The sequence below is a fragment of the Falco biarmicus genome, chromosome 8 (assembly GCF_023638135.1).
Source record: "Falco biarmicus isolate bFalBia1 chromosome 8, bFalBia1.pri, whole genome shotgun sequence".
In the NCBI taxonomy this organism is placed as follows: domain Eukaryota; kingdom Metazoa; phylum Chordata; class Aves; order Falconiformes; family Falconidae; genus Falco; species Falco biarmicus.
This window is the reverse complement of record NC_079295.1, coordinates 48763247-48786784: the sequence shown is the minus strand read 5'-3', so window position 1 is coordinate 48786784 and position 23538 is coordinate 48763247. Positions and strand designations below refer to the sequence as shown.

Sequence of the window (23538 nt, the reverse complement as noted above, 5' to 3'; positions counted from 1 at the left end):
TACAGTATTTATGACACTTTTCCTTTACATACAGCCAGCTGCTCTATGAATTTTACACTTGCATTCCACCAGTGAAACTACAGAAGCAGAAAGTGCAGTCCATGAAGGAAATAGTATGCAGCAACCTTTTTAAAAAACAAGGTAAATAAAATAAAATGCCTTTAAGGCTTAAAATAGGTGTGAAAATGTTGACTGATATGTTTTGTGCAATTCATGTTTGAAATTGAGTAAAACTAATACTGAGAGAGTGTGAATGCCAGAAGTCTGACCTCTGGAGAGGATTCACCTCTTTCTACAAGATGGCTGTTGTGCAAGGGGTGACTGCTAGCCTAGAGCAAGGAACAGGTGAGTCTCTGTGGAACAGTTTTCTGTGTTTTTCTTATGATGTAATGATTAGATGGGTGGAGATACATATATCCTTTCAACCCATTTGTAAGCTCAATAGTGAAATAGGAATGTGAAATGAAACCTTGTGAACACAGCTTATGTTATATAAGGCCTCTGTCTGGGCAGAGGAAAAAGTCTGATTGTGCTGTAATATAGCTCCGCTGCAATGCAGCATCTTCGTTTATGGGAATTACGAAGTTTCTTAACCTTTATCAGAACCTGGTGTCTTTCTCCACAGTCAGGAGTGATACGTGATATTGAACTGTCTTTATCGGCCTTATGCTTAATTTTCCTTCATATTATTACAGAAAGGGAATTTTTGCTAAAGGAATCCTGACAGAGAAGCCCAGTTCTAGGTGGTTGAATTCATCTTCGTTATTAAGTGTTCGATCTCCTTTCTTGTGAACTGAGTGGTTTGGTTCTCTCTTAGCATTTCAGTGTTGTGTAGAAGGCCTCCAGAACTGAAAGGCACACGAGCTACTCGGATAGTGTCCCTTTTATCAGAATTTCAGTTTCTGAAAATTTATACGCAAAGATTTTAGGAACTTGACAGTACAATAATAGGTAGCAAATAGTACTGAGCATGAGTAGAGTGAGAGGATTGCTCTACTCATCTCATTCTTCTGTGTTGCCAGAAGAGAGATGCAGTTCTGATTAGCTAGGACAGATAAAAATTCAGCTTTATTTTAAGACCTGTGTTGCATTCTATTGAGACTGAAATGTGTATTGTAAGCTATAACAATAATTAGCTGTGTCTGTTGTGTTTTGAGACCATTGTAGATTTACTGGACAAAATCAAGAAAATAACTTAGTTGGTTTTATTGTTTAGAATAAGCTAAGTAGTATTTTATCCTATATTTATGTTATTAATTTCATGGTTATCAGCAGTGATTTCTTTTTTAACTATGTGTAAGACTCAAGGTTGCTTGAATCAGTGGAACTTAAGTAGTTACAACTTGGGTATCTGCAGGCACTAGTCCAAGCTAGTAAGAGGAGATCCAACTAGTTAATTTTCAAACAGATGCAATTCTGTTTTCACAATTGTTTCCAGTAGTTTACACTATTTCTATTTTACAAGTAAAGTCTGTTATTGCACTACCAGTTGGTTTTACTGCTGCTTCTAAGATCAGAAGCGCCTGTCTTAGCTTTATCTCTGTTTCTTGTGGTGAGTAGCATTTAGACCAGATGAAAAAATATCCTCTCACAAAGCTGAAAGGCTTTTGGGTTAAAATAATGCTCTCTTTTGAGCACTTGTTGTTAATAGAATTCTATCAGTTACATTGACTATGTTTAATACTGAAGAAATTAAGTGTAAGATATGAAGGTTTTTTGGGGTGCATGTATGCATACAATCTTCTGTGCAATCTATAGGTACATAAGGTACCGGCCTAAACTCTCAGGTTACGAAAGCGTTGATTCATCTCTGGAAATCTACTGCTTTGCTATCTGCAAGAACAGTTAAAGACTTAAAGCAGCTGGGTAATTCTAATTTTGATACTAAGGATATTACTTGTTTTAATCTGACTTTTGTTAAATTTTACACTTTCAGTGTGACACATTAGACTCCAGTCAAATACCATTTTTCTGGAAGAAAATCTCAACTTTTTCTTGTTCTGTCTCAGAATTTTAGAAGATAGAGCAAAAGCAGACACTGCTGTGGAATAATAATGGTTTGATAATTTTTCTTTGAAGATACTCGTCACATTGAAATACATTGGGTATTGGTTTGTATGTCAGGAGTGTTGGTCAGGGCAACAGATCCCATGCTCTTACTTTAAAGAATAAAGCCCTAATAAAGATTCAGAAGGAAAACAGTTGAGCATACAATATCCTGTGTGCTTCACAGTTCTGCTGACTTGCATCTTACTCTGTTCAGTGACAGCTCCTTTCTTCCATATCTGTGTATGCTCCAGAAGAGAAAAGAGTAGGGTTTTGGATTCCAAGGGAGCTACTATTATAGTCATCTTAGTGTGGTGCTCATTTCATGTGTTAAACAGGCTTTTGCTTTAGCTGTGGTCTGTTAATGCAAAATGTTCTGTAAAGAATTTGCTGTTTGCAGATAAATAATAATAGATTGCTGTTTGTTTGTAAATGCAGCTTGTCTGATGTCTTGAAATATATAGCTGGTATGTCATTGGAAATGTCTGCCTTGGAATATGCTGTGAATTATGAAAAGAATATATGTTTTCAGTTTCTGTATTTTTAAAGGTAGTAATGAATAGGAAATTTTGCTAAGAGGATTTCTAATTTTGAGGAGCTTTTATTAAAACAATAAATGGTGCTTTTTGTATACTGCTGACCAGATAATCAATACATTGTAATTTTTCCCAGACACACAGTTAGTGGATTGATTTAGTCTTAGATTCTTAGATTTATGAACTGAAAAAAAAATAAAAATGTCCAAAATCCCTCTGTGCTATCAAACACTTGACAGCAAAACCAAGCAACTGAGACCATAAAGGCAGCCTATAATACCCAAACCAGTTTGCCAGCCTAGTTGCTTTGCACTGGATCCTGTGTTACTGAATAGATCGTGATCCAAACTTGCATTAGTCGTTGACAGTTAAAGTGTATGCATTTGATAATATGTAGAAATTAACAGCTTGTTTATATGCTTATTGTGATTATATATGCAAGATATATGTTAAAGTGTTTTTACTGTAGTACTTCTTATAGTAATACTTGGTATATAATTATATAATAATACTTTGATGCTGTTGTTTTTAGAGGAACCTGGGGAAATAGATTCATCATTTTTAAATTATTCCTTTAAAACAAAGGATGGCCCTCTGAAGAAGGAGTTGCCCAGAATATAGAAATCAAGTTCATTTAATTTTAATATAAATCTAAAACATGCCCAGTCTGTGTTAGCTTTATCATGACGTATTATTTTAGCAATATCTGACTTATGTCATGATATTGCTAACTAGAGAATATTCATTTAAAGATTTTGTACTTCAGTATTTTGATGGAATAGCACAATAACACTGCTTCTTGTTGTTACTGTAGAGTTTAAATGTTATACATAACTGAACCTGTCAATTTCCCTTCCCCCTCCTCCCCGCCTTCCTGGGTTGGGCAGGGCGGGAGGCAGGCATACCTTTTCACCATCCTCAGTGCAGCTCAGGGTCAAATAGAGTCTAGCAAGCATATTTTCCTTTTCATGGAATGGTGTTATGATGAAGTTGCCATTCCTCCACCGCTTTGTATGGCCAACTATGTTACTTTTGCCTCAGTGGTGTTACCTGAGTAGTTGTTGGGGTGTTTAGTCAAAGAGTTTCTCTTTTGGGTGATGATCTTTATAACTTTCCTTTCACTCAACCTGCCCTTATATTACTAATGGCAGAAAATCAACCTTGGGATAATCACAGTGTGTCTTTTATCTAACTGATATTTTATGATTATTTGCATTTATGTTTTGTTTTCATATTGCTTGGATTTAACCTTCAAGTTGTAATTACCATAGAGGAAAGTCCACAACATGTTTGAGTATATGCACTGAGAATGTGAAAAGACCAATACACGATTAATTATCTCCGACACTATAGTACTATAAAAAAGTTTCTGTACTGTGCTATTGAAATATTATGCACGGTACAAAGCAAACAAGTCCTTTTTCTTGTACATTGATGTGGTGTAAAATACAAAATTCCAAAGGTGGTTTTTTTTTTCTCTACATTAAATAATATTGTTTTAAAATGAATTGTGTAGCAAACCAACTGTGTTTGCAGGGTGTAGACAATGCCTGATTCATTACTCCAAGCAATGAGGTGGAAGGTAATTTACAAGAATGAAAGCATATGTAGTGTTTCACATAATAGGATGCATCATGATAATTAAGCTAAGATTGCCAACAGTATCATTAACTAAAGTTCACATTTATCTAGAGCAGGTAGTATTTTTTTCTGTCATGAATATAGAATATATTTAACCAAATTGCTAATTACAATGAAGTCTATTAATTTGCATGTGTTTCAAATTATCCATTTTTCTTCCAGGCTCTAGTATTTAGTCTCTTTCCACATAGTTCATTACAGTTCCAGTTTCAATTCACTTATTTCCATTCCTGATTGCATTGTCTTTATAATTCAATTGGATATCATATATTAGTATTTCTTTTCCTTTACCCATTGATGTTCACAGCATTTTCTAAGGAAGCAGACTTGGAAAAACATGAAAGATTTGAAAAATTTGTGAAATTTGTTTTTATTAAGTAAGTTACAAATGAACCTGAAGTTGGAAGCCTTGAGGTTAAACTGAATTTACAGATACATATAATTAGACATTCAAAAGTTTTCACTGTAGACTGTCACGGGAAAGAGTGCTTTTGTCAGATAGGATGCATGGTCCTGTTGACTGCTACTGTAATTGGTCTTCAAATGCCCCACAGTGCTACAGCGCTTTTAGAAGCCTTTAAATTACATTGACAGATTTTTTTGTTGAGGCACCAATTTCTTGTTCCCACTCTGTAAATATAATACAGCTTAGAGGAATTATGGTGGTTCAGGTGTTTGAGGGGCTGAATGGTGGAAGGCTGATGCTTTCAACTGCTTGTGCACTTTCACCATAACGTTTAAGAATATTCTAACAGGATGTGTGAGCAAATGCACAGACATTTATCAGGTTTTGTCTTCAGACAATATTATGTCCTTCTTGATCAAAGGACAAGAAATCTTAACCCTAATTTTTGGCACTTTCATTCTATATCACTCAATAATTCATTATTTAAAGATATCAGAGGGAAAGAAATGATTGTCTTGTCCTGTATAAGCACCCCTAATGGGATTTCAAAGTCTCATTTACGATGTAAGAAGCTGTCTCCTGTCACATATCTTTCCCTTTGTATAGTGGGATGTAATGGATTATTCTCTCCCTCATGTGAAATTCTGTACTGGAAATACCAAAGAAAAGATATGTTAAAATTGATTCATTTCTATGTAAAACTACTTTGATGCATAACTTTTTTTTTTTTTTTAGTTTTTGATTTTTAGAAAACCTATTGCTAAAATTCCCTGACCATCTCTCCATTTTTGAGAGACCACCAAATTTAGACATAGCTCTTAACAAATTACATGCAATTTTTATTGTAGTTAGTGTTCCTGAGCTTATAGTGTTTGGAGCTAGATTTTTATTCTAAAATGACCATGGGTTATTTGCCAACATTATGCTGTAATTTGTAAATCAGTTAGCCTTGGGATAATAGGCTTGGGGTTTTTTTTATTGGTGTGAAATGAATAAAAAGTACTTGAACATATAATAAAATGTCTATGTATTTACACTGCTGCTTTTGACTTTGTATTCTCTAGAGGTCCACTCCTGATTAGGAGTTTGTGCTGTAGCAGAATACTGTGAGATCTACTCCGAAGAATATAAACTCTAAGTAGGTCACACAGATGGTCTCTGGCAGGGGTGGGAATAGAGTTGCAGTCTCCTGGCTTGAAATCCAGGTCCCCTACTCACTGTGGCTGTAGACATAGCTACTGCATGTTCAGCATATGCAAACCACTTGCTGATTTTGGAAGAACAGCAGCAAGAGACATATGTTAGCAGTAGGGGTTAATTTGCCAGATGCCAGGAGAAATGCTGAGACTGTAGTAATTATTTTTTTTTCCTAACTGAAGAACTCTCTCTACCTGTCTTGTTTAAACAACAGTACAATACTTACACACAACCATCATTAGACTAGTTTCCTAACATTTATGTGTACATTACTGAGTTTTACCTGTGAAATACTTGGATTCTTTCGTTTCACTGCTTGAAAACTGTTGGTAGTTCATCTGTTGGTGATCTAGAAGAGCAAAGATTTAAGTCAGATCTGATATTTATTCATCAAGTAATGCATGTATTACTTGCATTTCTAAATTTCTGTGGTGCAGCTGAGGAAAACTGTTAATAGATTGGTCCTGTGCTATGAATATTGTGTGTGTGTGTTATTAATTATATACAGGTTAAACTATGGCATCTTTTCAAGGAGATTATAATCTTAAATACTGTAATATTAAATTTAAGCAGACCCAGTGAAATAAGTGAACTGTAATGTAGCATGTGTAACATAGCATGAAGTGAATGCAGATGGGTTGGGTAATGTTATTTTTTTGTACAGTGGAGCCTCAGCAATTTAAGATTGTCCTGCCAGACTCTTTAATGAACTTTGTCTGAAAAAACCAGGAAGATAGTGACTAGTGCCTTCATGTTCTTCAGAATTCTTCTTTTTAAAGGCCTGAATTTGTTACATAGGCTATGATATGTCAGCAAATGCAAGTTGGTGTTGTATAATGCCTATCTTTTACAAGGAATATAATGTTTAGGGTTTTGTGAATTTAGGTGTTTTGTTTCATTTTTTTTTCTTTGAAAGATCCAGCTGTATGTTCAGGGTGTGGTTTCAGTATTTGCAAGTCAGGGTCAACAAAGAAAGATTTTGAAGTGTCGGCATATAATCAGCATCAAGTCTGTAGTCTTTCTAAGTAACCCAAATAAAGATTTAGAATTAAGTGCATTGTTTTTACTTTCAGGACTGTAAGAAAAAAGTTTTGTTTAAAAAAAGTATAAGAAACACTAATTTCTGATTAAACATTTTCCAGTTTGTTTATTATTACTGGAATTGAGTTATAGATATTTGTTTTACCTGTTCTTGTAATCTTATGTTTTACTCCTACTGATACGAGTATTTAAGCCAAAGTTTCTTTTTTTTTTTTTTTTTTTGTTTTCTGTGATTGTTTTCCTGCACTGTTTTCAACACAGCTTTTCAACATTTTAAAATGTTTGAATGTAAGAAATTGTTACTGCATTTGACCCTCCCATTTTTTGCTGCTGGGAAAAAAATTGAAAATACTCATTGTTCATAAATTCCTTTTAAACAGTTCTCTATTGAAACACAAAATCTTTCCTGTGGATTCAGTCTTGATTTTTTTACTTAGCTTTGAAAATATTCATTTCAGAAATACATTCGGAGAGTAGGGTGGTTTTTTTTGCTTCCTCAGTTTGTGGTATGTGGTAGTGCCTTTAGGGGTACGTTACCTTTAAAGCATCACTTCAAATTCTGTATTCTTTTTTTGCCAGTTCTCTTCCTGTGGTATTTTGATATGGATAAGGATGGCATGTGCATATCTCTAGGTATTTATCTGCACACTTTTCTGATGGATGCATGTAGTTTAAAGCCATTTCTTCTGTTTATGGAGGAGTAGGTGACATGCTTGATATAGCTGCTGGTAACTTTTCCATAGACTTGACCCATTATGGCAGGTTTTTAGTTATATTTGTTTAAAATCTTGATATATTGAGGGAAATTTCAATCAAGTTAGGTGAACTAGTTTTAACAATGAACTTCTAAATATATGTGTAAAAACTCTGTTTACAGCTGCTTCAAGTGGAAAAGAGAGAGCAAAAACATATTACAGAAGTTGATATGAAGCTGTTACTTGAGCAAAATTTTGGTAATCAAATGAAATGTGGAAATATGCACAATATTCCATAATCCAAACACAAGACAAATGTTTGACTCTGCAGAGAATATACACTGACAGGCATTCATGGCAGGCTGGCAGACTATTATGATTGCAAGCTGGAAAAGGCACTGAATGCTTCAAGTGCTGTTTTGGCTACAGCAGCTACAGTGTTACATGTTGCTCTGGCTGCCTTCAAATACATGGCATTATTCAGCTGCCGTGAGGAGTGGAGAAACTTCAAGATCTGCCTTGAAGTTGGGAACTGGCTGTATTCTGCAGTGTTATGCTTGGTGGCTGTGGTGTGCTGTGACTGTCAATGCTGTAGCTATTGTGTATCTAACCTTACTTGCTGATGCTTGCTTTGCATGGTCAGCAGAAGCATTGCGTGTGGTCTTCAAAGGTTCCACCATTGTGTTTCTCCATCCTATGTTATTACTAGACAAAAAGTATTTTCCTCTCACAATGCTGTCAGGCTGTGTAGGTGACCTGTAGTATCTCCCCTTTCTGTGGCTCTTACCTAATCTGTGAAATTTAAATTCAGATTTAGCAATGAATAAAATATATACCATTTAAAATTCATTACTTCTAGGCTTCCAGCAAAGAGTTAAAAAACAAATATCTAAGAGGGAAGATTTTTAAAAGAAAGATGCCTACAGTTGTGAACAGATGTCCTCTGTGAAGAAGCCCGGCACTTTAATTGAGCACTGACGACCGTCAGAAGTCTCTCCTCATTGAAAAGTGTTGTTCAGTGATTTTATTTTTAAGGATTTGCTCTAAATCTGTATTCAGATGACACCTATGTCCTTATTAAATTGGTATGCCAGTTTTTGAGTGGGCATGAAGCCATCCTAACAGATGGATATGACTACAGGCATGCCAGGGAATAGAGAGTCTTGTTTCCTAAGGGAGAGAAAAGTGGTGTTAAATCTTTATTACCATTTTGGCTGCACATAGGCAGCAGTCAGGAATGAAGCCCGTCTGTGATTTTTGCTGAAGGAGACCCAAATGTCTTTTTTAATGACGTTATTGCATTAATGACAGACTTTGAATTTCACTTACCTGTTACAGAAGAAATAATGAGATATTTTCTGGAGAATAAAGTGAATAGAGGGGTTAGAAAAACCCAGCCAAACCCCAAACTGAAAACAGAAAACTGATTAATCTTATGAGAATGAATCTACCTGTCCTTATTCATGAAGGTGCTACCAGGGAACTTCTCTCTGAGAAGTGGGTTGGAATTTGGGGTTGATATGTACTTTTAACAGACCTTGACGAAATAAAAGCAAGATGCTCAGAACTGTATGTTGATGTTTTATGTGTTCAAATACCATTTGGCGAAGCATATGTTTTATTCTGGCTTCTAGAAACAAAAGCCAGTCAGAACATTTGTTTTTTTCATGGGTCTGAAAGTTAAGAAAAAATATATGTCTCTGACAATGTTATCACATCATTTATCAAGTTGAAGTGCAGGACCCAGCGCTAAGCCTTGTTGAACCTCATACAAGTGGCTCCAGCCGTTTGATGCAGCCTCTCCAGACCCCTCTGCAGAGCCTCCTGCCCCCCAGCATATCAGTACTCCTGCCTGACTTGGTGTCCTCTGCAGACTTGAGGGTGCACTCAGTAAGGAGTCTGGATCATCAAATACTACAACAGAAAATTTCACTTTGGCTCTTTATTTTCTTGATCACTGTCTTCCAGATAGTCTTTTTTTTTTTTCCACCCCTTTTCCCTAGACAAGGAGTTGTTCATGCTCAAATGAGCACTTTGCTCATTTTGCTTGCTTAACTTGTGCAATGATACATTAATATTATAATCTGGAATTTATAAACCCATTCAGAAAACTTTTCCTTGTCCCAAGATAATAGAGGAATTTCATATTTTGTAGGATGTTCTAGTGAAATGGTTTTACCAGGATTTTTTGAGATAGGAAGGCATGAGACAGTTTTATGTTAATATGAGTCCACCTGTAGGCTCAGGCTGAGACCAGGACTTGTTCACTACCAATGCTAGTCTTTTCCGGTTACTTTGATTGCATGCATTCATCAAAACATATATGAATTGCATCCTCATATGGGGTGGCTTTAAGTGATAGGGATCTTATAAAACCTAATTCATGTTCCTTTTCTAAGCCTTTTGTCTTTTGTTTATGAATAATGTCCTAGAATTACATTATCTGAGTTGTTCACTACACACAGAATAAAGTAATTATTCTGTATTGCCTTAACTAACAAGCTACATTTATCTAGCAGCCAGTCACAAAATATAGCCTTTCTCTAAACCAAAGTAATTAGCACAAAAAAATACAGTTTGCTTATAAAAATATATATTGATCAACTTTTCCATTAATTACAATTGCTGGTTTGGTTATTTAGAAAAGCAAATAATATAGCAAAGCCTAGTTAAACTACCTTTGAATTTCCATGTAGCTTTTCACTTCAACATTGTTCACATCTGAAAATGCATTGTAAATAATTGATCAGCTGCATATGTTAAGTCCTTGTAATAGATTCTGTATGTATCAAATATGGATCAAATTTTAATTTATAATGGAAAGTACAACTGGGAGTAATGAGGCTTGCAGAGTAATTAGCTCTTAAAACTGGAGATCAATTGTACATTCTGTCTCAGCTGTCCTCAGTACAACAGAAAAATTTTGTCTACACAAAAAGCTGTGCTTTTTTAATCGTTAAGAAGTATGGAATGGGTTTATGCAGAAGAAGAATTATGTCAAAGACCTATTCTTTTTACCAAAATACATGTGTGTGGTTTTTAAATGAATTACAGACAACAGTGAAAATAATACATTCTGGTAGGATAATTCTGAAACCATGGTATAGAGGAGTTTTAAATTCAGTGAAGTTTACTTCCATTCCTATTTAAGGTGTCCAGTGCAACTTGTAACTCATGACCTCCTCTACACTTCTCGGTCATTGGTTAAATGGGTATCACTGGCATGTGAAGTCAGATGGAATTTAGTGATTAATATATACATAATACCTACCTTGAAATACTACTTTTTTTTTTTTAGTACAATTTTCAAATTTAATTTAGCTGATTTGGGGGATCCCCCTTGATCAATGACTGTTCTTCACTTCTGAAATAAAGCTTGTTAAGTATAGATTTTTATTATGATTTACTATCCAGTTGCTTCCTGTAACTTTAAAACCTACCCAAAGAGAGCTTTTGTACTTGCTAGCTGTCAGACATTTCACAGGAGATGTTAATGGCTTAAATACTGAGCTGGGTATTATTTTGGAAGAGTCAGGGCAATAAATATGTTTATCCTGGCAGATGTGAAACTGGTACATGCATGAAACGTTCCATCCTCTTTGTGAGCGGTAAGAAGTGGCTGAGATGTTGTGTAATTTGATATGGCTTTGAACTTTCCTGTTAGGAACAGGCTTGTCAGCACAGCAGTCCCTCCTGATTTTTTTTTAAGTGGAAATGTTTTAAGGCACTATTTTGAAGAATATTTTTTTTTTATGAGAAAACAATTGCCAGCTAAATTTTTTACGTGCTGTTGATTAGGAATCTGTATTCCTATGACATGTAATTGTAGATTACTTACAGGTTGTATGTGTTTGTCAAAATATGCCCAGCTTCACCTTGTATTAATTACAGCAGTTATTGTGTTTATTGCAGAATGTTAGAGTAAAAGTTATGCATACTTATAAATAGTGGAGTTTTTACACAGCAGGTTTAAAGCAGAGAACTTCCGACACAAAATGTTGCCATGTATAGACGCAGATATAACTGTAGACAAGTAAGTGCAGTGACACCGCAGGTAGATGAGCTTTATTGCCTGTCATTTGGGTTAGGGTATTGCATCCACAATGCTATAGGAAAGACTGAGGGGTTTAGCTTGTGATGTATGATCTCTTCAGCATATCTTTCATGCAGTGAGAGAAACTGAAAAGGAAGACAAGGATGAGGCAGAGTGGGTATCAGAAAAGAGAAAATGATTTTTTTCATGTCCCTCAGTGCTTGCTGCATGTGTATTTCCATACAGGTTAAATGTATGTGAAGCATTTTCCCCCCCCTCTACTGATGCTGCCTAAGTGATACAGACTGCACTGATAATAAATAGGTTTCTTCCAACTATCTGTAAAGTCATGATTTTGATGTTATCTCTTCTGCTATAGGAAACCATGTTGTTTGAGTCTATGGATTGAAAAAATGACAAGCCCTAAAAATGTTGATTTACGTATATAGGTATATATGGAGAGAGGTACCTTTGTTCCTAGCTTTCTAAGACCCTCCATTTTCCAAAGATTCAAGATCCAGCAGTCTCCTGTAAATTTATTGCTCTGTGCTGGCACTTAATTATCAGTAGTTGGCTACTATCTTCTGGTTTTGAGGATTAGCAGTGCAGTGCACCAAAGTACTGCTATGCTACCCTTAATTAGCAATGTTTGCAATGAAGGATCATAGAGCCTTTCAAGTTGGAAGGAACCTGAGAATGTGTCGAGTCCAAACTCCCACTCAAAATGGGGTCAGCTATGAAGTGAGACCAGGCTGCTCTGGGCTTGCTCCAACTGGGTCTTGAAAAACTGCAAGGGCAGAGACTGGACAACCTGTTTGTTTCACTGATTGACCCGTCTTCATGAGGAAGAAGTTTTTCCTTATGTCCAGTCCGAAGTACTTGTTTCAGTTGTGAGTCCATTTCTTAATTTTGTTTGGCCCATTTTAAAATTTATTAAATTCATGTCATCTTTCTCTAACAGGCTGGAAATCCACTGCAGTTCCATCTTAATTTCTCTTTTGTAATTTCATAAGCAAGTTCCTTGCATGTATCTCACTGAGGTGATGTGCAGCTTCTATTTCAGCAGCATATGGACTGTGTGGAGAATTTAAAAGTCTGGCAAAATAACTCTTTCAGTTCAACCCTGCAGTGGGAAAGAAACAGTCATTGCTGTTTTAGAGAAGTGGGTGTTTATACCAGTAGGTTTAGCAGGTGTTTACACTAATATGTTTATTGGTTTTATCATAAACATTGTGAAATAGAACTTGGTTAGCAATACATGTTATGTCCAAAGGAAAAAATATCCTAGATATTTTTGGAGTGGTCAGAATCTTGATGAATGAATCCTGAACTGATCATACTATGAACTAATTCCTACCAAATTACCCTAAACTATCAAGGACAGTTTTCAGAGACTGCAATGAAAATGAACTAAAGTTTGTTTTCTAGCTTTTTCAAATGTAGGTAGGTAAAAATCCAATTTACAACTTGTACTTCGTTGCTGACTGAATCTATAAACCTTACTTCATTAAAAAAAATAAATACTATCACATTTCAGCAAGTTTGAAAGGTATTGCACATAACTTCTAATGTTGCTAATGATGTTTCTTAGGTTTAGTTTTTGGTCAAGAAGCTAATGGCACTGCATTTTTTGCATTTATAATTAGTTACTAGGGGTACTTCATGTAAGCAAGTCAAGAAAGAATTTGCTAACAAATCACATCTCAGTTTCAGAAAACTGTATTGATGTTTGATTTCTACAGCTGTAGACAAGTAATCTATCAGTATTGATGACTTTTGGAGGGGAGTTTGTCTCCATGGGCACAAATCCCCACAGTGCTTTAGAAGTGTTACTACCCCCTGCTAGCATGTTTTACTAAGTGCTTTTTAAATGAAGCTATTCGGCTTCTGCATCGGAGAGCTAGTCTGGGGCTTGCATTAAGTGCAGGAAGCTTATCTGTGTGCAGAATTTGTCACATGCATGAACTGTGAGCTGAGTGAAATTTCTTTTCATGCTGCTCTTTAAACAGGCTTGTGTTGAGATGTGTTCTTTTAACTCATGTTTCCCTAGTGAGTTTGTGATTTAGTCATTGAGTAAGATTGCTCTTGTAGCTTGAAACAAGGGTTACAGAAAATTGGATAAATAGGTTTTTATTCATGGTGTGGCATTACTAAAAGTAGAGACACTTTTTGAGGCAAGAAATTATTCTGCCCTTTAGATGTGATTAAAAGCTCCTGGCTTTATATCACTTGGAGCTGTTACTTAAAATAAGAATGATCTGCATGGATAGCCTGTGTTGCTTGATCTGCAAAATTCAGAAATACATTATCTACTTCCCTCCCGTTCTGTTCCTCTTTCTTTCTTACCCTCCTGTCTTCCTGTTCTAGCACCCTTATTTGGGGGGAATTCTGAGCCCCTGGATTGTTTTAAAACACATTGGATACAGTTTCACCACCTCACCCTCCACTTGTTTATCAGTGAATGTGCTGTATGTCTGGGTAAAGGTGTTGTAAATCATTCCTAAAAGAAAAAATAATAAGCCACTTTTTCTTTTTTGTTTGCAGTATAAAGTTTTTTAGTGTTTTTCTATTATTTTTTCAGAAACTGTGATATGTGTTATTGATAGAAAATAATATCCAAATGGTGATACTGATATTTTTCCAAAGAGTTAAAACAGACAAGAATTTTAATCAATAAGAAATCAGTTGAGAGGAAATGAGTAAGAACTTCATCTCGCTGTTTGAGACTAGAATGCTTCTGGAGTTCTATACAAATTTTATTCTGTGATGGAACCTTTGAAGCTACATTTAGCTCTGTTCCCAGGTTATTTTCATAAATACAACAAATCTTTGAAGCATCTGCTCAGTTATTCACTCTGTTGTGCTGTACTCTTTAATTACATAGCACTTTACAAGTAAGTTGCTACTTAAATCACTCAGTGGCATGTGTCAAATCAGAAAAAAAAAAATCTTCTATATCTTTTTTCCTAGGTAGACAGTGCTTTCCTTAAAGTTATTTCAAATTTGTGCATCTCGTCCTCCCAATATTTCCTATAAGCACCTCTGTCTTAAAAAGTCAATGTACACGTGAGATTAAAATCTAGCTTACTATTTATGTCAGCTTCATTATATTTACACAAGGATGAAAGTATGCATAGCTCTCACTCTCATAGGCTTGATAGGCCTTTCATTAGAGTCTTTTCCTTGTCTGTATCCTTTTATATGTTCTTAGAAAGTATGTTTCAAAATGATGCACATAGAACAATTCTGTTGCTGTTTGTGTCTTACTTTCAGAAAAAAATAATAAGTATAGTATTTTTCTTGCATTAAAAACTTGTCACTACTCAAACATAGCTTATTTCCAGCTGCTTTGTATCTAAAGTGGATAGTTTGTCCTTAAGTGTTTGGGACAAGCAAAAGAGTCTTCAGGATTTAACTGAAACAGATTATTTTTGTCAGGAAGCTGTGTTTTTCATATATGAGAATACTGTTGACTCACAAAAATACCACGCAAGTTTAAGAGTATCCCTTAGGCATGATTGGAAAATCAAAAATTCTACCTTGGAAGGGACTGCAGCTGTTAAGGCGTATTGAGTTTCACTGTTTGGAGGAAGGTTTATTTGCAAATAGCATTTTATTTATATTTGTTAAGATAATATCATTTATTTTAGAATGCAGGGACATTCTGCTTCCTGTGATTACAAAAGAGCTGAGAGAATTACTGGAACAGAAGGGTGATCAGCAGCTCCAGCTCCAAGAGAAGAAGTACTGTGTTGAATTACTCAATAGCATCCTGGAGGTTCTGAGCTGTCAAGACCCTGTAAGTATTGATGATGATGTAGATGGTCCAAGTGTGTAGTAAGCCTGAGCTGATTAGGTAGTAAATTATTGATGCTGATGAATCTCATATAAATTTTTAATACAAGTCAGTGGCAAATTGAACTTTTCTCCCATTTTTCATAAATTTATGTTAAAGGGCAGTTGAGGTATGAAAGGTGAAGTACTGAAATCTATGCTATCTTTTTTTATTTCATAACTTTAAATAGTCAGCTGCTGTAAATCACCATAGTATTAATAAAAGCAGTAAGATTTCTTTGTTTTCTCCTAGCAAAGGTTTGGGCATTTTTATTTTTGACTGGTAAAGTTCAATGGAATACACACTGAAATTAATTAGAATATTATGACTGCAAGCTTGGTTTCAATGGTATTGATGATACCAAGCTGAGTGGTGCAGTTGACATGCCTGACAGTATGCTATTCGGAGGGACCTGGACAAGCTCAGGAAGTGTACCCATGTAAACTTCTTGAAGTTCAACAGGGCCAAGTGCAAAGTCATGCACCTGGGTTCAGGCTGGGGTATGAAGAGATTGAGAGCAGCCTTGTGGAGAAGGACTTGGGGCTACTGGTGGGTGAAAAGCTGGATGTGACCTGGCAATGTGTGCTCGCACCCAGGAAGCCAGCAGTGTCCTGGGCCGCTTCAAAACAGGTGTGGCCAGAAGGTCAAGGGAGGCAATTCTGCTTCTTCGGTCTTGTGAGGTCCTCTGTGGAATACTGTGTCCAGCTCTGGGGTCCTCAGCACAGGAAGAACATGGACCTGTTGGAGTAGGCAACATTAGGCAAATACTCAGCTGTATTTAAAATCAAATGCATTCTATCAATGAGGAGAGCATTGTCTTTAATAATAGGGTTTTTTTGGGTTTTTTTTTCACTGATCAGTGTGATGTGTATGTTTAAACAGCTGGAGAATGGAGGTTTAATGGGTGATTGTACTCTTCACAGGTTTGGACGTCAGTCTTTTAACAATCCAATGAAAATTATGTAATTTGTATAAATGGTGATGTTTAAAAGCATGTAATGCATTCTGTGCTTTTACTGCTATTGGAGGAGGTAACAAGACAAACCTTTTTGTACTACGATAAACAATGGCTTTTTAGGCAACATGTAACACATTGTCATGAAAATTGCTGAGAATTTAAAACACATACATTAAAAAAACAACAAAACAACCACACATTCACATTTGTTTAAAACAAAAGTGGCATTTTTTAAAAATAGTTTCTCTTAAGGAAGGTGTAACCTGTAAACTGGAGATTCTCTGTGAGAAGTTTTTGGCCATTATCTACAGATTGTCTTTGCAATAAATACTGATGAATTTCTAATATGAGGAGAAAAGTCCCTTGGACTATGTTTAAATCCAGTAGTGGTTATCAGCACGACGATCCCTCTGGAGGCATCATATTCATAAGAAACATTGTAGAATAGTTGGGACATCAACAAAAGAAGAAGGTGCTTCTGTTGAGGAAAAAATACATACCCTGGCACACCTTCTGGCAATGCAATTGCTGAACAGGGACAAGGTATATGGCATTAAATATAAGACTTTCTTTTTTTAGGTACAACACCAAATGCATGACTTACTAGTAGTTTTTTCTTCCCTTGACAGAGAATCTGTAGAGGAATTAGAGAGGAATGAAGCTGGGTTAATTAACATTGATAATATATAGCTGTGGGCTGGTTTCAGGGGCAGTGGGTTGGTTGACATGGATAAGGTGCAGCTGTGGCTGGTTCCTGTGAAGGAGTTAAATAGCTCTAAGGCAGGGGTCCTCAAACCTTTTAACCAGGGGGCTGGTGTGTGGATGAAGTGGCAGGAATTCTTCTGCGGCTACTTGGTTTCCCCCCCCAACCCCCAGTGGGGGGGCGGGGGGGGTTCTGTAAATAGCGGGGGCCAGCTTGAGGACCCCTGCTCTAAGGGGTATGGAAGAGAGACAAGGAGAGGCCCTGGGAGAAGCAGAGAGAAGAAGGGGGCCCAGATGAGGAGAGGCTGACTGGAAGAGGAGCCTGGAGAAGGGACACAGCAGAGGCAAGAATCAGGGTGGACTGGCTTGAAGAGGATGAAGAAACAGCACGGACAGTAGATGAACTTTTGAAACCTTGTGGGGATTGGTGGCTGTGCTGGGGCAAGGTGCAGGAGCTACTTATTGAAATTAACTTGGTATGGGATGGTAAAGGCCTAGTTGCAGTCGGCTAGTTTTGATAAGTGCTGCAACAAGAATCTGTGGGTCACAGTCTCATTTTTTTAGCTATGCTAAAGACTGGTCCTGCTTCAGCACTAAAAATCTGTTTTTGAGGTGACTTACCTGAAGGAGGAAAAAAGACCAAAGGAATGTAACACCTTCCATACAGAAGTATCTAAGGCATCAAACAGTAATTTGTCTTTCAGACAGTGCAGATGTCTCTTGGGTGCAACATAGATGTTGACTTTCCAGCTGAAGTGAAAAATCTTGTTTCAAAGTTCTGACTTGCAATAGGAAACATTTTGTATTTCCATACTCATACAGGCAAATGGAAAAGGTTCACTGTATGTCCAGAATTTTATCGTAGTAGTGTTTGGGTGGTCTCCTTCAGAGTATCTTTTCAGTCTGATATAGAGAATTGTTTTGGTAATTAACCAAATTATTTTTTATGGGACTGCCCTTGAACCTTAAGATTAATGTAATTTTCTGTTGAACGTTTCATCGCCTTATCTTTTAGCATCTAAGGAAATGAATGATTTGACCCACTGGAGGAGAAAAATTCAGGCATTAGTGGCAGACTCACATTACAACATTAATTGTAAGCTTAACTCTGTCTTGAAAACACCAACATGTTGTCTATATTTCTTCTGGTTTTTTCCATCTCAATAAAGAAATTTGGGTTTGTGTTAATATTTAAAACTTTTTATGAACTTAAATTTGTTATTTTTGTATTGGATTTGTTCTGTCAAAACCACCAGAAGTAGTATATACACAAAGAACAAAAAATAAGCAGCAGTAGTTGTTCTGTGTTTTGTGTGGTCAAAATTTATATTGTGAAGGTGATCTTTGAAATTATTACAGATTTTTTGAAGAAAGTATTTTCTTTGTTAAAGAAGGTACTGTGACATTACCAGCTCTGCTCTACTGTTTTGCTCTACATTGTTTAGCGACTGGGAACATGAGAGTCATCACATCCTTGTGTTCAAACACTATTTGTCAGCTGCTGTCTAGCTGCTGGGTGCTGCAGGTAGGAAGTACATCTTTAAGAATACAGGTTTATGTTAAGGACATTTTTTTTTATGGATAGGCATTCATTGCTAGGCATCTGGGTGAGATGCTTATATTTGATTTCAAATTGCCTCTACAGCAAATAAGTTTTGGACATAGATGACATTGTTTTGATTGAATCATGCCTAAAATTAGCTTCATAGCTTGAGTCTGTGTGCTTTCAGTACCTGTAAAATATAGTAAACCTCAGACATGTAAGTTGTTGAAAAAGGCCATGGTGAAATACCTGATTTTTGTTTCTGTTTTACCTGAAAACACTTCCTTTGTTCCCCTTTACAACCTCACTGCATGAAATCTGATAGCCCTCCATAAGATGACTTTAATAACATATATCCTATAGTTTAATATTTACTGTACTAGAACAAGTTTTTATTTATAGTTTTTACATGAATAATAGTAAACTTTCTCTTTGTATCTAAAATATCACCTTGGCTGAGAATACAAGTGGAAGTGAGATGTATAATCTTTTCCTATTCTGTGTGCAAAGTCAGTAATTGGCAGCAGCTGCATTTTAAACTGATTATATTAACGAACAAGTCTGGAAGTGTTTTAGAATTGTACAGAAATTTGTAAAGCATTTGCCTAATTTATGACAGATTTTAAGACTTTAGTAAAAGAGAATTTCAAAGGAATTTAGTCAGGGAACCTGCATGTTCTTTTAGGGCCAGTTACCTTAAAGTCTTCTGCAGACAATTTTCAGTCAAAACAATGCATGATTATGAACTAAGTTTTGTTGTGTTTTTTTTTTTAAATATCTTTATCCTTTTATGTGTGCTCTTTTTTGTGTGTGTATGTCAGAGAGGGAACAAAAAGTTACAGAACTGGATACATAAGAAAGCAAGCATGCTGGATCTGGTTAGTATACAGTTCATCTTATTCACGGAGCCCATATGGTGTTGTGGTTTAGATTTGTGACCAAATCAGTGTTGATAACACACGAATAGAAATTTTAGTTATCGCTGAATAGTGCTGGCACAGTGTCCAGGCCTTCTCTGTTTCTTACCCTGCCCCATGCCAGAGTTGGGCAAAAGTTTGGGAAGGGACACAGCTGGGACAGTTGAAATGTTTTGACCAAAGAGGTGACTCTGCCAAGTACAGGCTGTGTAATATAATTTTGAAGGGGCCATTCACTTTAGTCCGTGTTTGTCACTGTCCAAATAAATGAGCACTCTGTCATGTTCTGAAGTGCGTGGTTGACTCAGAGATAATGGAATTACTCTAATTTTTGTCCCCACCCCCTAAAAGTTTAAGTAGAATGTGAAAGCTAAATCAAACACTATTACCCTGCACAGATATTTTTAAAGAGAGTGATTTTTTGTTTGGTTCGGATTTTTTGTTAAGTAATTTGTGGTCCAGTGCGTGCCATCCATCCATCAATGAATCTGAAAGTATTTGAGTTTGGAGAGAGAATTCCTATTGCTGACCTGCATACCATGTATGAATTCTGTTTCATGCCTTGGTCACCTAGCAAGTCCTTCTGAAGAGTGAAGACAAGCATACATTTTAGATGACCATATTTTATTGAATGGAATAATCAAGTTCATGTTTTCCAAGAGAACATTTTTATATGGTACAATTTGTTAATTTAGCTTCTGAAAAGTCTTATGTTTAACCAAATGGACTGCAGCCAAATGGTGGGGTTTCCAGATTTCACTAAAAACATATGTTGTCCTTGTGAAGTGAAACATGATTTAAGAAAATACAGGTTACAGTTGGTTGCTAGACTGCCTTCTGAAACTAGAAGCTGTTAGTTAAAAGCTGAACCCCTGTGTATAGGCAAGGTGTGAAAACACTATTTTTCTTGTTAGTAATGTCAGTATTGAATGCTTAATTGTTTCTTAGATTATCAAGGAGAAAGGTAGTTTCAGTTTCATAAAGAAACTGCTTAAATTCATTTGCTAACATTTCTCGGAAAAATCAAATGATTAGCAGAAAATAACTTTTGCATGCTTGAGCACATGTTATGCTTTTTCCAGGAAAGGCGTGTTGTGCACTACTTTTGAATTCAGAATAGAGCTCATATTTAATAATGGAGTCACGGCTAACTGTTAAAACAACTATGTAATGTTCTGAACTGTTACTAATAATGGCACAGCATGTACTGAAATGTGTCAGGAAGCAAAGTTAGATAGAGCCCTCATCTTTGGACTGGGGGGGCAATACACAAACTAATGAACAAGTGACTTCCCTGTGCCCAGGGACAGTGTGTAAAGTGCTACTATGTAGTTTACAGTTGTTGGCTGTTGATTATTTTTTTTTCAATATAGTGGTAATCAATATTATAAGAACAGCTATGATAAATGAATATATTTTGAATCGTAATATGTCAGGGGACCTTATGCTAGTGTGGCCCAAACGTTGATGAAGAACTTCACGTCTTCATTTCTGGCACTGTCAAGGAGCTTCTAGTTTATCTCAGTCTGGAAATAATCTAGTTTGTATGCAACAAAACCACTCAGAAGCAGTACATGGTAAATGGAAGCGATCAAGGGATTTGCCTCAAAATTTGTTCTGAACCATATTGCTGATATAGGTGTAGCCGTATAACTTTAAAGAGGCTTGTTTTATGGTTGAGATAAAGGTATGCATAATTGCTGTAGTTATGGGGAAGTTAAATATTGAAGCTTCTCAATTTCATGTTTGTATTTTCAAATTGATGAAAATAAGAAATGAAAAATTCAGGGACAGGGTTGGACTTTAAGTTGCTTCACTTTTCCTTTACTGCTTTGTTAACTGGTAACTTGATAAAATTACATATTTTGTCAGGTGGCTTGCCACAGGTCCTCTGCATTCTTTCAACAGCTGTTTGCTTGTTTGAAATAGAATGCTAAATTTTGATGGATATCTCAATGCACAGGCTAACAAATGTTCTACACTTTAAAGCAATCTTTGAAATTCTTTAAAAAATTAAATACTCAAGAATAAGAGCTGGCAAACTGCTTTTGGACAGATGTGCACAATCATAAAAATATATTACTCTATTCAAAGTTCAAGAAAGATATATGAAAAAGATTTGAAAACAAAACAGAAAATTTGTGTAGACCTCTGTAAATAAAACAACATTAATTAACAGCATACACTGAAGATGTATCAAAAATGTGCCCAGAGTGTATTTTATCTGAAGGTAATTATTTCTTGAAAGTTACTTTGACATTACTGTAATGCAAATGAGTATGGAAAGCTGCTTCTGCAACAAAGAGGCCAAAAGATTCTGCTTGTTGCTCTTCAAATGAAAAGTGTCTTTCTGATTAGAATTCTGCATAAACCTGAAGAATTTGCTTTGCTGTGTGACAAAGTGTGGTTATGTTTTACTAGAAGAAAGTGCAGTTTTATCTCAGATTTTTCAGGTGATTTGAAAAAAATAGGGGAAAATCCCCAACAGACAGAAGAATATTTGGTTAGTTATTAAAGTTGGTGTGGGGAGAGATGCACTGTAGGTTTTTATTTTTAATTTCACTGTTGCTTCCAGTGCATTTAAAATACAAAGAGCCAATGCACTGTATGGTTTTCATGTTATTTGATTGGCATAAACCTTAAAGCTCACAGTATGCATATTGGGAAGCAAAGGAGATAGAGGAGAAAGCAGCTTTGTGAGAACAAATGTGTCTTTTATGCTGCAGCTGTCAGGTGTAGTCTTTTTATAAATATGGGAGTGTACCAGAGAAATGTAAATTAAAAAAAAAAAAACCACCACCAGCAAGCAAAATATTCTGTGAATACGTTGTTCATTCATATAATATAGTAACTTTTGAAATACTGTGACAGGCAAGAAGATCATTTAAGCTTACATGTGTCATAGTCAAAGGACGCAATAAGGCTAAATGGCTAGACACGAGGAAGGTCTCTCTTGTGGGGGATTCTGGCCTGATCCAGGTTAATCAAAACAGCGGAAAGGAAGGAGACAATGTTGTATGCCTCGGGGTGGGGCAGGAAAAGAAAGTCAGAAGTTTCTCTTGGGGTGGTATTGGAGCTCAACACCTAAAATACTGTTAAGAGATCACCATGGCTTTTATAATTGTGTTCTTTCCATACCACATGTGACATTAAAGAGACTCCTTGTTTGGTGTAAACTAATTTCTTTTTTTCTATTAGAAATTTGTTTAGACTTTTTCTTTGATTGTTGCGTGCTAGTTTCCAAAGTTGTCTAGGAATCAGAATAAGGTCAATGACATTGGTGAATAGAAGGTTATACCCCTCTGCTCAGCATTTTAAAATAAATAATCAAGCATCCTTTTGCAGGCAACATGACCAGTACCTTAGCAATGGGACCAAAGAACAGACAGTCTTTAATTTGTACCCTCACAGAGCTGCAAAGTGGAATCAAGACAACTTTGTCTTCTAAAAATCATATACCTTGTGACTGCAATTAAGAATATTACTGAGGTCCAGACTGCCCTGAGGGCCATTGACAGATGTGGAGAACTATGATACAGTTTGCCTTAGCTGTCTGTCACCAGGGTATTGCTGTTAAGCTACAGGCGACACAGTTACTGGGAAAACACAAGTCCGTTGAGCGAGGGATGGGAAGTAAATATCTGAAAGAAAAAAAAAAAAAAAAAAGGTGTGTGATAGGTAGGGTGAAAGTTTGACTGTGCCACTTGAAATGAGTATTCTACTAAAATTGCAGGAACTAAGGAGCAGTGTGAGCAAGAAGAATTAGAGTTGTTCTTTAATAAGGTGGTTATGTTATACAACTTGAACTGTCAACATGGAATTACTTGGTTTCTTCTTTCTTTTACAAGAGTATGGGTTTATTACTAAAACATTTTATTTTTTTCATTTTCAGGCATCAACTTATCACCATATTCAAGAAATAATGGTACTGTTATTACGCACAGTGAACAGAACTGTTATTACAATGGGGCGAGATGATCCCTTAATT

The 23538-nt window shown here is 36.1% G+C and overlaps 1 protein-coding gene across 3 annotated transcripts in view; it reads left to right on the top strand.

Moving 5' to 3' along the window:
- The window catches only part of DOCK2 (dedicator of cytokinesis 2), a 197751-nt gene that overhangs the window by 50574 nt on the left and 123639 nt on the right, over window positions 1–23538 (top strand). For all 3 annotated transcript variants that reach the window (XM_056348606.1, XM_056348605.1, XM_056348607.1), the window contains exons 25-27: window positions 35–141; window positions 15246–15394; window positions 23443–23538. In XM_056348606.1, coding sequence (XP_056204581.1) covers window positions 35–141; window positions 15246–15394; window positions 23443–23538 — 352 coding nt within the window. The remainder of the gene's footprint in view (window positions 1–34; window positions 142–15245; window positions 15395–23442) is intronic.